Source organism: Cryptomeria japonica, chromosome 5 (assembly GCF_030272615.1).
Source record: "Cryptomeria japonica chromosome 5, Sugi_1.0, whole genome shotgun sequence".
Lineage (NCBI taxonomy): Eukaryota > Viridiplantae > Streptophyta > Pinopsida > Cupressales > Cupressaceae > Cryptomeria > Cryptomeria japonica.
In genome coordinates this window covers 266,636,388-266,653,259 of record NC_081409.1, presented here as the reverse complement: position 1 = coordinate 266,653,259, position 16,872 = coordinate 266,636,388, and the positions used below count along the sequence as shown (strand labels likewise).

Genomic DNA, 16,872 nt, shown 5'->3' with positions numbered 1-16,872 from the left:
TAAGGAATGCAAACTATCTCAATATCAAATTTTAGCTTTATTATTGTTTAGTCAATTATCTTCTTATACCAATAACAATGTTCCTAGGAGAGAGAATTGTCATGTGGATGCAATGAGAAGTGCAACCTCCCTTGTACATCCTAACTATAGTGTAGATGAGTATCACTTTGTGGTTCAAATTCTCCACTCTCTAGTTGTCTGAGATAGACTTGAAGTTGATAGTCTTATGTGTGAACATATAGACTCGGGGGAATGGTATTCACATATCTACAACTATCTAAAGACTATAAAATTTCTTGATGATGCTAGTAAGAATACTTGTGTTTGAATTCAAAATCTTTTAGCTCGCTATATCATTTTATCTAACATTATTTATAGTAGATCATACTATGGTCTTTTTCTTCGATGTTTTACTAAGGTTGAGATGCCCCTTGGCCTTCAAGAAGCTCATTCAAGCTCTGGGGGTGGAAACTTCACTGGTAAATCCTTAGTACCATAAATTGACACATATGGCAACTATTGGCAAACAATGGAGCAAGATTCATTTTCCTTTGTCAAGAAGTGTCCTCAAGGTCGACAACATAGCAATCTCACTCAAGCTCCTACATAGGAACTCCATACTCAAACATCTCCTTGTCCTTTTCAAATATGGGATCTATATATCATTAGAAAGATAACTCCCCATTCTTATAGGGTAAATACCTTCAAAATAATATCTATAAATTACTTGATGAAGTGGGTAGAAGCTATTCCATTATGATCCACTAATGCTGAAGTAATCTATAGTTTTCTTCTAAATAACATAATTTATGGTTTTAGATTGCCTTGCACTCTTGTTTATGATAATGGTACATCATTTAAGAACAAAGAGGTGAAACAATTCTTTTTTATATTCAACGTTGGTTCTCTACTTCTTATTATCCTCAATCTACTAGCTAGATTGAAGCATCTAATAAGAACGTTGAACAAATCTTGCTTAAGACAATTAAAAATCATGGTAAATATTGGCATAATCAATTAAATTATGCATTGTGGGTCTATCCCATGAGTTTTCATACAACTACTGGTACTACTTTGTATAACATTGTGTATGTTGCTGATATTTTTATGCCTCTAGAGTTGGAAAATTTGTCTTTATGAGTTTCCCTTAGGGGGTTGATTTTTAATGACATTTGTCATGTGGAACATCCAAGAAAACTTGATTTGCTTGATGAGAATCAATTTAAGGCCCTTTAGCACCTTCAAGCCTATCTAAAATCTCTATCAAATCACTACAAAAAGAATGTTCTTACTTTCACTTTCAAAATGGGTGATCTCGTTCTCTATGAGAACCAAAAAAAATTAAATATGCCACTTGACCACAAGACGAAATTCAATCCTAATTAGTTAAGTCCTTACATAATAACTTTGTTTATGGTTATGGTGCCTAAAATTTATCTAATATGGATGGTACATTGTTGAATAAACCTATCAATGTCATGCACTTTGCATCGATACCATGCATAGTACCTTCCTATGTTCCATGTGTATGACACTCGACTCTTTCTAGAATTAAAGTATGTTGTGTTATGGGATTCCTTCATCAACATAGTATTCGTTCATCATGTTATGATGCATACACATGTATGTTTAATTTATTTTATTAGGGATTGAGTATATGTGTATTTTAAGGTATTGCATTAATCATGTCAATTTCTCATATTAAGCAGTATGTCTAATTAGTAGATTAGTCACTTTATTTTATGCAATGTCTTTATTAGATTAACATGTTTCTTTGTAATTTCTATGCATACATATTTATATTATTATGTCACATTAGATCACCATACTATTTGATTAAACATACGTATCATATATGTTTAATTAAACCATGATCACATCTAATCTAATCATACATCAACATGCATCCATAGCATACATGAAATTAAAAGCATATATCAAAACACAAGTCATGGTCGAATAAAATATCATATTTATATGTATAAATGTTTCAATGTACATGTCATAATTACTCTATCAAAACGCGGTGTCTGTATACATGTATATTAATATATGCGTCAAAATGTTATACAATGTCTTTATATAAAAAATGTTTAAATAATCTATCTATCCTCCTAGAGCATGTGTGTTGGACCCCGCTAGTGCTAGTGGATCAGGATCTAGACAGGGAGGTTAACATACTAATGTGTGGTGCTGCGATTGGCCAACTGTTCCACTCCATGTACAAATTCCTTTCACCTCTATTATCTACTCCCTCTAGGAGGTCATGTATTCATGGCTATCCACTCTTGTAAAGTACCCTATCTCTACTTAGCAACTGCCAAAAACTTCATCAATGATCGCACTTAGGGGTGCTTAAGATCCATAGGGCCGCTAGTCTGTGTAGCCTCAACCTGACTCCTAAGCTCATCGAACTCACTTTGAAGGGAATCGTGTGCCCTCTCAACACTGTCTATCATTATCACAACTTGATCTCACTCAGTGAGGATAGTACGAAGCTCCATCACCCCTCGATCCCTCTACCCCATCATTGTGCTCAACTCCATCTCCCTCTGAACCAAGTCTATATAGGTCTCCTTGTAGGTCCTCTTGAGTCATTCTACATGCTTGAAAAATTGGACATGCCTATTGATCATCTGATGTGGCTTGTAGGTATCTAGGATGGGACCCCATGTATGCATAGTTGGTATCATATTTGTTAGTGCTTGATTGAAAATGTTGAGCCACTCTCATGCAAACACTACAATTATAGATAAAACAACATGTATTAGTAATACATCAGAATGATCAAAAGATAATTGAAAGTGAAATACATCTACATCATATCTATATCAAAATAAAACTCATACCTGGGTCACTAGCTCTCTAGTTTGGATCCATCAGTGCAGTCCCACTCCCTAAGGCCCCCGATGTCCCTGTCAATGTAGCTGGTGTAGCACATTTTTTGGTACCAATGTCAAAATGACCATAGGAGGAATTTCAATGTGGGCACCTACTGCAAGAACAACTGAAATGATCAAGACTACGACTAGCGAGGATACCCTTTGCCATCTTTGAGGCCTCTCTACTACTACCTCCTCCTGTTAGGCTTCTTGTTGGCCTTTCTCTCCATTTGATCCCTATGATCATAAGTATCAATTGGGAGAATCTATTGTGAAGATGGAATTAGTAATCACTCTCTACCACAACCACACAAACCCATTTGTGACACCAACATCATCGATGTCCAAAAGAGCAAGTAGATTGTCATCATTGCCCATGTTGCTAAAAGAGACATCTCCAAGGGTGAGATATTATCTATCCTTGGGCCTAGTAGGACTCTTGAAAGACTAGATGTATGTTGGCACATGTTGATATGTGGCGACTGATCAACAAAGTACTGTACACTCAACATGTATCCTTGCTGATATTTTTTTTGCCATTTTTTTGTTGATGAAAACCGACATTGTAATAAAACCCTAAAAAGGTCGACTTTGTTTGTTATAAGTGGCTAGGATGCTTACGGCATTGTAAGGTTGATGTACTATTTTTGCGAAATAATAAGGAAGATTGGACGGCTGTGTATGGTGGACGTAACCCATTCTGGGTGAACCACATTAAATCTATGTGTTATCTGTGTCCAGTTTTATTTCTTTATCTTTTGTATTTAAATCAACATATAATTGTTAGTTCATATTTGCTTTGGATCTGCTTGAAACCCTAACAATTGGTATCAGAGCGAGGTTTTCTATAAATTGGTAGGACTTTTAGATTTGAGTGGGAGCAATGGAGGATTCCAAATTCAAGGTTGAAAAGTTTAACGACCAAAATTATCAGTTATGGAAAATGCAGATGGAGGATTACCTATATCAAAAGGATTTGTGGCGGCCGTTGGAAGGAAAGGCAAAGAAAGCGACCACAATGTCAGATGAAGAGTGGGACATTTTAGATAGAAAGGCATTGGGATCCATTCGATTGTGCCTTGCACCATCTGTAGCATTCAATATCACAGAAGCAAAAACGATTGTAGATTTGATGGCGACATTGGCTAAGTTGTATGAGAAACCCTCAGCTTCGAATAAGGTATTTCTTATGAAGCGTTTGTTTAATTTAAAAATGAGTGAGGGAGGATCTGTAGCGGAGCACTTAAATGAATTTAATACAATTCCTAGTCAATTATCTTCGGTAAAAATTACTTTTGCAGAAGAGGTTAGGGCTCTCTTGATTTTATGTTCTTTGCCAAAAAGCTGGAATAGCTTGGTTATGGCTAAAAGTAACTCTATCTCTGGTAAAAATACTTTGGTATTTGATGATATTGTTGGTGTTATCCTAAGTGAGGAAATGCGAAGGAAAAGCATAGGTGAGACTCCAACATCATCAAGTAGTGTTTTGAATGTGGAGAACAAAGGAAGATCAAAGGAAAGAGGAAAAGGCCCTTGGAATGAGAAGTCACGAGGAAATTCAAAGAAAGGACGCTCTCAATCTAGAGGAAAGAAAGATTGCTGGTACTGCGGAAAGCCTGGTCATCTAAAGAAAGACTGTTGGTCTCGAAAAAACAAAGAAGGAGACAAAAATGAAAATGACAGTAAGGAAGCTAATATTGCAAGTAATACTTTACAAGATGCTTTAATCTTATGTTTGGATAATGTTAATGATTCCTGGGTAATAGATTCTGGGGCTTCATTTAATGCTACACCCCATAGAAAATATTTTCTAAATTATGTTCAAGGTGATTTTGGACAGGTATATTAGGGTGATGATGAGCCCTGTCAAATTGTTGGAAAAGGAAAGATAAAGATCAAGTTGCAGAATGGAAATGACTGGTTTCTGCAGGAGGTAAGACATGTTCCTAATTTAAGAAGAAATTTAATTTCTGCAGGGCAACTAAGTGGTGAAGGTTGCATAGTTACCTTCTCAGACAATATGTGGAAGGTCACTAAAGGATCATTAGTAGTAGCTAAAGGTGTGAAGGTAGGCACATTATATCTGTGTACTGGTAACACTTACTCTACCCTTGCTGCTACAGATAAAGTTACTGCAGGGACAACAACAATAGATGTTGCAAGAACATATTCGATAATGTGGCACCATAGGCTTGGGCACATGAGTGAGAAAGGGATGAAAATCCTTAACTCCAAAAATCTGTTGCCAGGACTAAAGAAGATTGATTTAGAGTTTTGTGAAAACTGTGTTTATGGTAAACAGAAAAGAGTCAGGTTTCTCAAGGTTGGGAAAGAGAAGAAGAGTGAGAAGTTAGAGCTTGTGCATTCAGATGTATGGGGACCGGCTCAGGTATCATCTCTTGGTGGCTCTTGTTATTATGTTATTTTTATTGATGACTCAACCAGGAAAACATGGGTATATTTCTTAAAACAAAAATCAAATGTTTTTGAAACTTTTAAGAAATGGAAAGCTTTGGTTGAGAATGAGACAGGGAAAAAGTTGAAGTGTCTCAGATCAGATAATGGAGGTGAGTATTGTAGCAAAGAATTTGAAGATTACTGCTCCTTAAATGGGATTTGAAAGCAGAAGACAGTTCCAGGAACTCCATAGGAAAATGGTGTGTCAGAGAGAATGAATAGGACTATCATGCAACGCGCGAGGAGAATGAGATTGCATGCTGGATTGCCCTTACATTTTTGGGTAGATGTTGTACATACTATTGTTTATTTGATAAATAGAGGACCTTCAACCCCTTTGGATGGTGGTATTCTAGAGGAGGCATGGACTGGTAAAAAGGTAAATTATTCTTTTCTGAAAACCTTTGGTTGTGAAGCTTTTGTCCATGTTGATAAAGAAAATAGAACCAAGCTTGATGCTAAATCTCATAAATGTACCTACATTGGATATGGGATAGATGAATATGTCTATCGGTTATGGGATTTTGAAAATAAGAAAATAATTAGAAGTAGAGATGTTATATTCAATGAGAAGGTTATGTATAAAGAACAGATGCAGGAAAAGAAGCATGAACAAGACAAACAAGAATATGTGGTGTTGGATGAGATTCCTGAAAATGAAATGCCATAGGTACCTGATGCTCAGCAATAATAGATTGTCCCACAAAATCCTACAAGTGTTAGACGTTCTACGAGGTCAAGTAGACCCCTTGAAAGATTTTCTCCTTCTTTGTATTCTATATTATTAACTGATTCTAGTGAACCAGAAGAATATGAAGAAGAAATGCAGGTGGATGCCAAACAACAGTGGGAGCTAGGCATGAAAGAGGAGATGGACTCCTTGATGAGAAATAAGACTTGGGACTTAGTCCCTTTACCTGCAGAAAAAAGAGCGTTGCCTAACAAATGGGTTTATCGGCTAAAGGAGGAGGAAGGAGGTCAGAAAAGTTATAAGGCCAGACTTGTGGTAAAAGGTTTTGTACAGAAAAAGGGAATAGATTATGATAAAATATTTTCCCCAGTTGTAAAAATGACTTCAATTAGAACTGTACTTATTCTTGTGGCTGCAGATGATTTACATCTTGAACAATTAGATGTAAAAAAAATAGCTTTTCTCCATGGAGATTTGGAGGAGGAAATTTACATGTTGCAACCACTGGGATATGAGGTCAAAGGTAAGGAGAACTTGGTGTGCAGGTTGAAGAAAAGTTTGTATGGCCTAAAGCAAGCACCCCGACAATGGTATTTAAAATTTGACAGTTTCATGGCTGAACATGGTTATCATAGATGTCATTCTGATCATTGTGTATATTTTAAGAGATTGGATAATGGTAGTTATATTATCATGTTGCTTTATGTTGATGACATGCTTGTTGCTGGGTCTAACATGCAACAAATAAATGATCTTAAACAGAAATTAGCCAGGTCATTTGCTATGAAGGATTTGGGTGCAGCTGAGCAAATTCTCGGTATGAGGATTACACGGGACAGGAAAAATAGAACCTTGAATTTGTCCCAAAGTGAGTATATAAAGAAGGTGTTGAAAAGATTTAACATGCAGGATGCAAAAGCAGTTAGTACACCTTTGGCTAGTCATTTCAAATTGACTAAGGAGATGTGCCCAAAGGCACATGAAGAGGTAAATAAAATGTCAACATCCCGTATTCATCAGCTGTTGGCAGTCTGATGTATGCAATGGTATGCATAAGGCCAGATATTGCACATGCAGTGGGAGTTGTGAGCAGGTTTATGAGTAATCCGGGTATGGAACATTGGAATGCTATAAAATGGATTCTTCAGTATTTGAAAGGAACTACTACGAAGGCATTATGTTTCAAAGGATCTAATGTTGCTCTGAGTGGATTTGTTGACTCTGATCTGGCAGGTGATATTGATTTGTGGAGGAGCACTACAGGGTATGTTTTCACTATAGGGGGAACTGCAGTCAGTTGTATTTCTAGGTTGCAAAATGTTGTTGCACTTTCAACCACAGAAGCTGAGCATGTTGTTGCTACAAAAGCCAGCAAGGAGATGATTTGGTTACAATGTTTTCTGGAGGAATTAGGTTAGACATAAGAGGATCACCCATTGTATACCAATAGCCAGAGTGCCATTCATCTTGCGAAGAACTCTGCTTTTCAATCAAGGACAAAGCACATTCAACTCAGGTACCACTTCATTGGGACTGTTTTGGAGGAGGGTCAGTTACGACTTGAGAAGATTCACACAAGTGAGAATCATGTCGATATGTTCATGAAGGCAGTTCCACAAGAGAAGTTGATTTCTTCATCAGTTTCTGTTGGTCTTCTTGATTGATAATTGTAGAATTTATACCAGTCAAGTCAATGTGTTTTATCCAGTGGATGCTGCAAGTACAGTGGTGTCATCTAGTATCAGTCTCCAAGTGGGAGATTGTTTGGTGTGGAGCCTGATTAGTCTCCAAGTGGGAGATTGTTGATATGTGGCGACTGATCAACAAAGTATTGTACACTTAGCACGTATCCTTGCTGGGGTTCAAGGTCGGGTTGGGCCTCGGGAAAGCGGGTGGTAGCCCGCTGCAGGGGTTCGAGGGCGGCAACCCCTGAGAAATTTTTTTTTGCTATTTTTTTGTTGATGGAAATTGACATTGTAATAAAACCCTAAAAAGGCCGACTTTGTTTATTGCCCTAAAAACGCATATTATAAGCGGCTGGGATGCTTAAGGCATTGTAAGGTTGATGTACTATTTTTGCTGGATAATAAGAAAGATTGGACGACTGTGTATGGTGGATGTAACCCATTCTGGGTGAACCACGTTAAGTCTCTATGTTATCCATGTCCTATTTTATTTCTTTATCTTTTGTATTTAAATCTGCATATAATTGTTAGTTCATATTTGCTTCGGATTTGCTTGAAACCCTAACACCACCATCCTAAGTAACATCTTAACCTATTCAAATTGGTGCATGCAATGCGACTAGTAGTATGGTACAACAATATGGTCATGACAATCGGCTAGGAACTAGTTACACTACATGTGTTGTAGATGTACCATGTCACTTGGCCATTTTTCATCTCTCCATATAACTATCATATCATGTCATCAATCCTAATTCAATTCACAATCTTTCACAAGAACAATAAAGTCATTGAATATCCTCTAATGCACTTGTGGGTACACATGTACTTGTGGTTGATCACTTGTGATCTAACAAGGGTATCCTAATGGCCTCGTGTAGGTAATATGCTTGAATGGCCATACTAGAAGGTGTGTGTAGGCTATTAGTCTATGTTACTCATGGTGTATGTGCTGCTTAAGGTCATGGTATTAGCGCACTAACATGTTGCAATCCTAGGTGAATACCACACCTTTCTCCTTCATGTCTCTGATATAGTGAACAAGGCTCACCTAGAGGTGGGAGCCTCACCCATCGGTGACAACCTAGAGTTCCACCATAGAAATCATGATACACCTAACAAGGGGCACTCTAGCTTGCCCCTGTTCTAGCTATCTTAGGTATATGTGCCTTGTAGTGTCAGAGGGCACCACTCAACTGATACAAAAGAGATGACCATCTCAAATATCCTAAGATGTCTATGGCTCATTGAGAGAGACTCTCTACCCTAAGATGGGGAGTCAAATAATATGGTAGACATCTATGAGTGTCATGGTCATCTTCCATGTGGGGAGATGTAATGATTTTGTATCGGCATCCCATCTCTCAATGAGCACCATGAGCATAGCAGGATGAAATCTCATCTCTAACATCTCATAGGTCACTAAAGCCCTACTTGGTATAGTAGTGGACAATTGTCCACTATGATGCCCACTATGCAACTATGTAGGAGTGTCAATAGATGTCCACCAGTGTTCTCTCAAACCTCTAGAAGGCCTTGTAAAAACTAGCTTTGTCATTGAAAATTCTACATCTTCTCTATCTACCTCTACTCAAACATGCCTTGATCACAATTCTATGCCCTTGATCTCAATTTCTATCTACATTGGCCTCTTGGATGCTAGTGCATATAGAGAATGATAGGGCAAAAAACTTCCTTAAATGAATGTAGGGGTCTTGGATGTCGTATGCATCCAAGATGCTTGCACTAATAAAAAATTTCTTACTAAAACTAAATGCATGAAATGAAAGTGAATTTTTTTTTTTTTGGTGTACCTCATCCAAAGCCTCATTTTTCTCATAGTGCTGCACAAATCCTCAATGCATGACAACCGAAAGTCTCATCTACAAGGCATTTTTTCTCAATCTCTATAGAAGTATGCACAAAATTCCTTGTAGTAAATAGTCATGATGACCCTTCTAGGACCCATCATTCACAATAGTCTAATTTTTGCCCATTTTTACAAACATTTTGTGGTGCACCCGACTAATCCACCTTCTTGTTTTTACCCTCCTGGCTGGGGGCAAAAACACAAGGGGCATATATTCACACTTTTATTAGGTTTTTCTTCTAACCCACTAGCATACCTTCTTAAGCATTCTTCTTGTTGTGGTAGCTTCTTCCATTTTGGAATTGATGCTTATTGGCTTTACAACACCTAGATTTTCATGTTAGATGTTGTAGTATTTCGCTAAGAATTAGAAGAATAATTCATGTTCACCTAGTCAACCTCTATGACTTCTATAATATTCTTTCTTGAGGTTATTAAAGAATTTTTGGTACTTAATAGTTTACATGTTTTTAGATTATTTAGTGTAGCTAATCCATTTGAACAATTAACTCATTAAAGTGGAGGCAAAATATAGTGTTGCAAATTGCACCCTATGCCAGTTTCTCACTTACACATTGTGCTTGATGCATTTATGGAAAAAATCATGATCAATATTTCATGATTATGACTTCATGGAAGGCAAAGACGAAGCGTGAGCAACCCGTGGTCTGAATTTTATGTGAAATTGGTTGGATGGGAGTTTGTGCACCACAAAACGTCCTGATAAATTCTAAAATTCAAAGTAACATATTGTATATATTTTTCTTCTAATGCATGTCTCAGTGCCCAAATGCGCTTGCCCATTCCAAACATCAAAACTCTCAATCTTGCTCATTTTGTCATTTTAGCTTTCTTTCTCAGCTTGTCTTTATCTATCTCTCTCATATAGTGAAGCTTTGTCAAAATCGTCTTAGCTCTTGGACTCTCACAACAACCAAGACTCCTCTTAAAGCTATCTATCGTGTTTATTGTCTCAAGAGGGGAGCCACAACTGCTAGTAAGGTTCTCTTCTATTGTATTATGATCTCATCTGCTATCTATTATTTATCACGATAGGGTTTCTCCTCCACAACATGGTTTATTTCTATCACACATCTATTTACTTCACATCTTTTTGACTATTTTGATAATATCTAGCTATTCATGGAGGTGGAAACACCAAAGTGGGGTTTTGATTGAGGCAAACCCTTAAATAGCCCCAACATTTTTCCCCATCTCCACGTGTGTAGGTGGAAAATAGACTTAGAGGATGAAGGATAAACGATTATGGCAATTTCTAGGCCCCGTCAAAATAGACGACTATGCAGCCACATAGACGTCCCCAAGGTGTACTGACATGCAAGACTAAGGCTTTTCGTGTTTGGTATTTTAATGATTTATGTTTTTGTATTCTAAACATTTTTAGCACATGATATCTCTGAGTTATTTAGTATTTTTAGTCTACATTCATAGTTTAGCATAGTTTAAAGTTTTAGTTTTAGCATCTCATTTTAAAATCACTTGCATCGTGTCAATGGAGGTAGTTGAGAGTCATTTTCTCCTTAAGACCTTGTTACCTTGAGAGTAACAAATCCCCTCCTCTACACTTATATCCATATTAATTAAAGAATTTTTAGTTTATTTAATTAATTCATAATTCCCCTCCATTCTTAATTAAATAATTTTTATTTAATTAATTTCATCCATTTCTTTTGGTTCACTACAATTTTTTTTTATAATTATTTAATTAGCTAACACATATCCCACAATTAAAAAAAATTAAATAATTTATTTAGTTCCTCTTTCCCTCCAAAATAATTAAAATCAACATTTTATTTATTATGCATTTAATTCTTTTAACTAATCCGCCTCATCAATCCATGTGCTAATTTTTTATCCTACCTTGTCTCAACTTTTTCTCATCCATTGATTCTTTTAATTTATCTCCACCATTGATCAAATATCAAGTGAAATATATAAATAAAACATTCATTTGAAATCTTCCCATATCACATCTTGAGTATGCTTATCTTAAGCATGCATCATTATCAAGCATTATCTACACAAGCAAGCAAGCTTTCATATCTATCTTTGATCTACTATTTTTTAGCATTATCATCACAAGATCAAGCTATAGTACTATCATTGTGCTATCATGGTTATGGTACTTTGAATAGCAACCCACATTTCAAGCATTCAAGCAAAAATCAAAGGAACACTGGAGAAAACTAAGATCTTTGCTATGGTATAATTGTTCATTATTATCTTGTTTTATCTAATGATCTTAGGCTTTATTGAGTGAGTGTGGATGTGAATTTAGTTCTTACATTGCATTGTTCCTATTTTCATGGTTAATAGTTTCATCCCTCACAAGTTCAATGGCAAATCTATAAGTTCATCAAAATAAAATTTGTTAGCGCATACAAATATGTTAATTTGTTAACAAATCATAATTGACAACTAGAGTGGAAAACATTATGTAAAAAATAATTCATTGTGCAAGTGGCATTCCTTATTTCTAGCCTATCCCACTAAACACTATTAATTTATCCCAGCCACCCAACAAATTATTGTATATGAGAATAATTTGTTCTTTATTTTTTATACACACATTGCTAGAATAAGGTGATATTTAATACATTTTATTAAATCCCATAATACACAAGAATTGACATAATTCTTATGCCTTGTTTTATTTGGAGATACATATTATAAGTACTATAGTGTTTGTAGTCATGTAGACCCAAAATTAAATATATTACAATACCTATATATAATCTTTTTAGAAGCAGTATTTTATTTTTTATTAGAAATTGTGTGATTGAGTGAGTGAGTGAACTGGTATTATTGAGGAACATCAGGGATAGGTGATTCTAGTGAGAAAGTGCACACTCATAAGCAAACCTACTATTTAGTGTTTGTACATAATAAGATGTTGATATTTCTTTTGACATATTGAGAATAGTTAGAAAGGTCAACAAGTTGTGTGATTAAGGTCTAATTTAGAGGCTCTCTTGATGTTTAATTTTTGAAGTTATATCTAAAGACTCTTATTCCACTTAGTTGGAATGTTGTTCTCTTTGAGACCATCAACTATCTTCTAATAGATTGTTTCATTTAAATCGACTAAAACATGTACTTGTAGCTTCTAACATAGGTTTCCCATGACATGGTACAAGTTTATGTCCCTCAATTTGACAAGTGTGTTGCAAAATCTTATATTTTTAAAATTATTAGCAATATTTGTTTGAAATAGATTTTGATTGGTCAAATGTTAGTTCTAACTTAAAAACATTGTAGAGACTTAACAAATGTCACATGAATAATACTTTTATGCTCCTTTATATATGCAAGAGTTATTCTTTAAATGCATTATAGGTTATCCTTCTTCTAGATATTGAAATAGATTAGGGTTAGTACTCAAATACAACTACAAGGCCATCAAATAAAATATTTCACATTTAAGTCAACACATAATGACTAAATGCAAAGAAGAGAGTAGGACAATAATTTGAATTTAAAATTTAAAAGTTTTGGGGTCACTTCTACAACTATGCATGCAACTTAGGTTGTTTATACAAATTATGTATTCAACCATGAGATGAATCCAAGGATTAAAATCAATTCATAGAAGTGAGTGTAGGTGCAAATATGTGAGGTTCATATTATGTGCCAAATCTTAGTAGAAATTGTGCCACTTGTACACTTTGTCATTACATAAAAGTTATCCATTCCATTTAGTGAGTTCAAGAGAAGGGGAAAATATAAGGTATGTAATTTTCAACATTGCAATTATAAACTAACATAAATATCTTAAATATCATAATATGGTAAAAATTGCACACCCATGTCCTTTTCCCCTATGTTTTAGGTCTATTTTGACTAGGTTATTATTTATGCATTGATTGACATACAAGTTAAAGTATTTTTGTGTGGAAGTTGACAAATAGCTTTATCCTTGCTTCATTCCATCTCCACATATTCCAAAGATCAAACCTAATTTGTATTCTCTATAGTTAATCACTATGGTTTATATCCACGAGTAGGGAATTGATCTAGGCCACTTTTGTGCACATGGACTTAACTCCAAACTTTCAAGTGTAACTTTTAAATTGGGCTTATATTTTTTCTTTAGTATTAGAATAAACTCAAGCAGTGCATATTAGGCTAGTGTATTTGAGGACACACACTAATTCATTATTGTCATGATATATCTAGATTTGAGAGAATTCATATGAGGGTATTATAGAGTAGATCAATTGCATCATTAGCTTGCATCAACATCCTAGACATGCTACATGCTAGTTAGCTTGATTGAGGAGAATATGACCCTCATTTAGGAAATTTCCAAATGTTATCCATAGACACTAGCCCACTTCTAATATAGATGACAAACACATATTTATGTTATAAATTCTCAAATTAGAGAAAGTTAGATCCATGCACATGTTCAATTATACACTAAAAAAATAAGCATGATTACCACATAATGGATTTGTAGCTCTAGAAGAATTTGTTTGATAATTCTTAATTTTTAATACATTTACAAATTAGTTTGAAACATCATGCGTGATCAAATTCTACATTAGATTTAGAACTAAGTACATTCCATCCATCTTCGTAATAGATATATGTGCTTAGGATTCTTCATCTTTTATAACTCCCCTTGATCACCATTTTAACATTAATTACAATTTTTATAACATTATTAATGTATGGAACTACTGTGTTGAAGGCGGGGTGGCGGATTTCATGGAAAGCCTCACCGACCATGACGAATAGCTCTCGACCCAATTTGTAGCCTCTTGGTCTGGCAGAAGGGTTACTGTTGGGGTGGGGGGGGGGGGGTCTCTTTTGATGTCTCTAAGGAAACTATTGCTTAGGCGACGAGCCTTTCCTTGGACAGGAGAAGATGGAAGAGAACCAATCATGTCGCCAAATAGTGAGGGGTTGAAAAGATTTTTCAAGTGCAAGGAGGAACCGGTGAAAATGCAAGCTGGATTCGCCAGAGAAGAGTTGAAACACCCTTGGAACCAGATTTGTATGATGATTATGAAGTATTTCACGCTGGAAGGTCGTTACAAGGTATTTTATTACTATCACTTGCCCCTGCTTAACCATTTTTGCAATAATGATCTTCTTTGCTTGCCATTTTTTCTACTACATTCTTTGGAGGTTTCAATTAAGGAAGCCCTAGACCCTAAAAATGGGGATAAGCCACCCATCCCTTTGCATCAGAGCCTCATAAATAGGTTATACAACTTCCACCTGTCCCTCTGCCCTCCTAGGAACCTCATGATCTTCCAACCCTCGTTGGCTGCTTCACACCCCCTTACGACCTTCACTAGTGGCCTTGCTCTCCCCAGATTATTTCAATTAGAGAATGAAGCCTTCACTTCCCCTCAGTTCCCCTCCTCTGTTTCTATCACTGAGTTTGCCCCGCACTTTGTGCCCTCTTCCTTGGCTTGGAAAGATAAAAGCTACACTCCTGCCAAGGGCAAAGGGAAATCCCCTTCAAAACGTAAGAGAATTGTCATCGACAATTCTTCCTCTGATGATATGGAGGATGAGAGCCCTATCTCAGATACTGAAGGAAGGAGGAGGTCCCTCATACTTGCTTCCAAGGGTTCCTCGGAGAAGAAGATGAAATCCCAAAGTGTCTTTGACTCTGGGGAGGATGACGCTCATCGAAAGGATGTGGGTGTTTTGTATGGGCCGACGGGTGGTGAGGATATTAAGGTGTCTATCATGGGATTGAGGAAGGTATTTCTGGCTCCCCTACTGGTGCTTTATAAATTTTTGTACAATGACTAGAATAGGGTCATTGAGATGATTGGGGTCCGCAAGTCGGCCCCTTAGTTCTTTTCTTTTTGGTCTTTGTTTTGGTTGGGGTCCCCCTTGTTTTGTTGTTTGAAAACTCTTCGTATGCTTTTGATCTTTGAATGACTATTGTTCTAATGCTGCTAAAGTGTTGTTATGGTGTTGTTTATAATTCTTGCTATGTAAAGAATCAACACCCTGATTAACGCTACTTTCTTAATCAAAAACATTATTAATTATCAATCACAAAATTTAAATATAAATTAATTGTTATTTAATTAACTTTGATATTTATATAAGATATTTTTAAATGGATCCAAAGATATTAATAGCAATAGATCTATTAAACCTACGTGACAAATTCAATATAAACATCTCCACAATATCTGTCATATGTTACAGATATTTCTATACTAGTTACCATTTACTAACAAAACTCTATCCATACCAGTTACCGTTTACCAACGAAAGTTTTGAAATCCTTTTAGCAATGCTGTAGACTTCGGAAATACGAAACGTATAATAAATTGAAAAACAGCAAGGTTATATGAAGAAAGTGATCCAGTGTTAAATTACTCTGTCTGCTATTGGCGATAAAGATGATTTTTTGGGTGGGATTGGTTTCAGTATTGGGAGGGGGATGTGTGATTTTTCCCAAAGCCAAACAATTGTGGTTTGAATGGATTTGGACTCCAAATTGTCTTATCAAATGCTGTGAGAGACAAGGGATTTCTGCTATTTCTCACCATCAAATTGACCAGGTAAGTACCTTCGGTTCCAATTTTTGAAATTGGGCATTTGGTTGTTCAGAATTTCAATTTTTTTTTAAGATTGTCTTTCATGATCTTTTGTTTCTAGTAAGAGAAGATTCCCAATGTCTTCAAAACTGAATTTTGTTACTACGATTGAAAAAATATATATATTTATAAATTATCCCCATTAATCTTATGCTTAGTTGCCATGACCAGTTTTAATGATTCCAACACTTACTTTTACTGATAAAAATATTTATTTTAATCTGGTAAATTACCTTTTTATTTCAGAAGCCTTAGGTTTAGCTGCCGCGACCTTGTGCTATGAATGCAATATTTTGAAGGGGTACCTGGTTTGATTAAAAAATATAGTTTTTACATGGTAAATACTCTTTTTAGAGATAACCTTGAGCTTAGCTACTACTGCCTAAGGGTATCTCCTCCCTCAAAATTAACAGAAACTTATATTTAGCCTGATTCATCATAGTGAATTTCTTAGAGCGAGTTAGATATTGTATTGTTATATTGCATACCCTACATAGATCTGATTTCCATGCCAAGAATGCCACACAAATTGGTTTTCACTGGACTATATGAACTTGTATGTTCTGACCACACCCAATGTATATTCAAACGTATATCTTACCACCTAGAATTTGCTTTATTATTTCTACACGTCTCCGTAAAGGTGAATTTGAGTTCATTTTGAAGTGGGGTTGGACCATGGAGCTAAAAT

General features: G+C 35.8%; 1 protein-coding gene across 3 annotated transcripts in view; it reads left to right on the top strand.

The window, feature by feature from the left end:
• The first annotated feature begins 15,760 nt into the window (after positions 1-15,760).
• LOC131035223 (cytochrome P450 CYP72A616) overlaps positions 15,761-16,872 on the top strand; it is an 87,393-nt gene continuing 86,281 nt past the window's right edge. The window contains exon 1 of one of the 3 annotated variants that reach the window (XM_057966885.2): positions 15,761-16,145. In XM_057966885.2, coding sequence (XP_057822868.2) covers positions 15,984-16,145 — 162 coding nt within the window. In that variant the 5' untranslated portion in view covers positions 15,761-15,983. The remainder of the gene's footprint in view (positions 16,146-16,872) is intronic. The other 2 variants (XM_057966881.2, XM_057966882.2) reach the window with 2 other exon arrangements.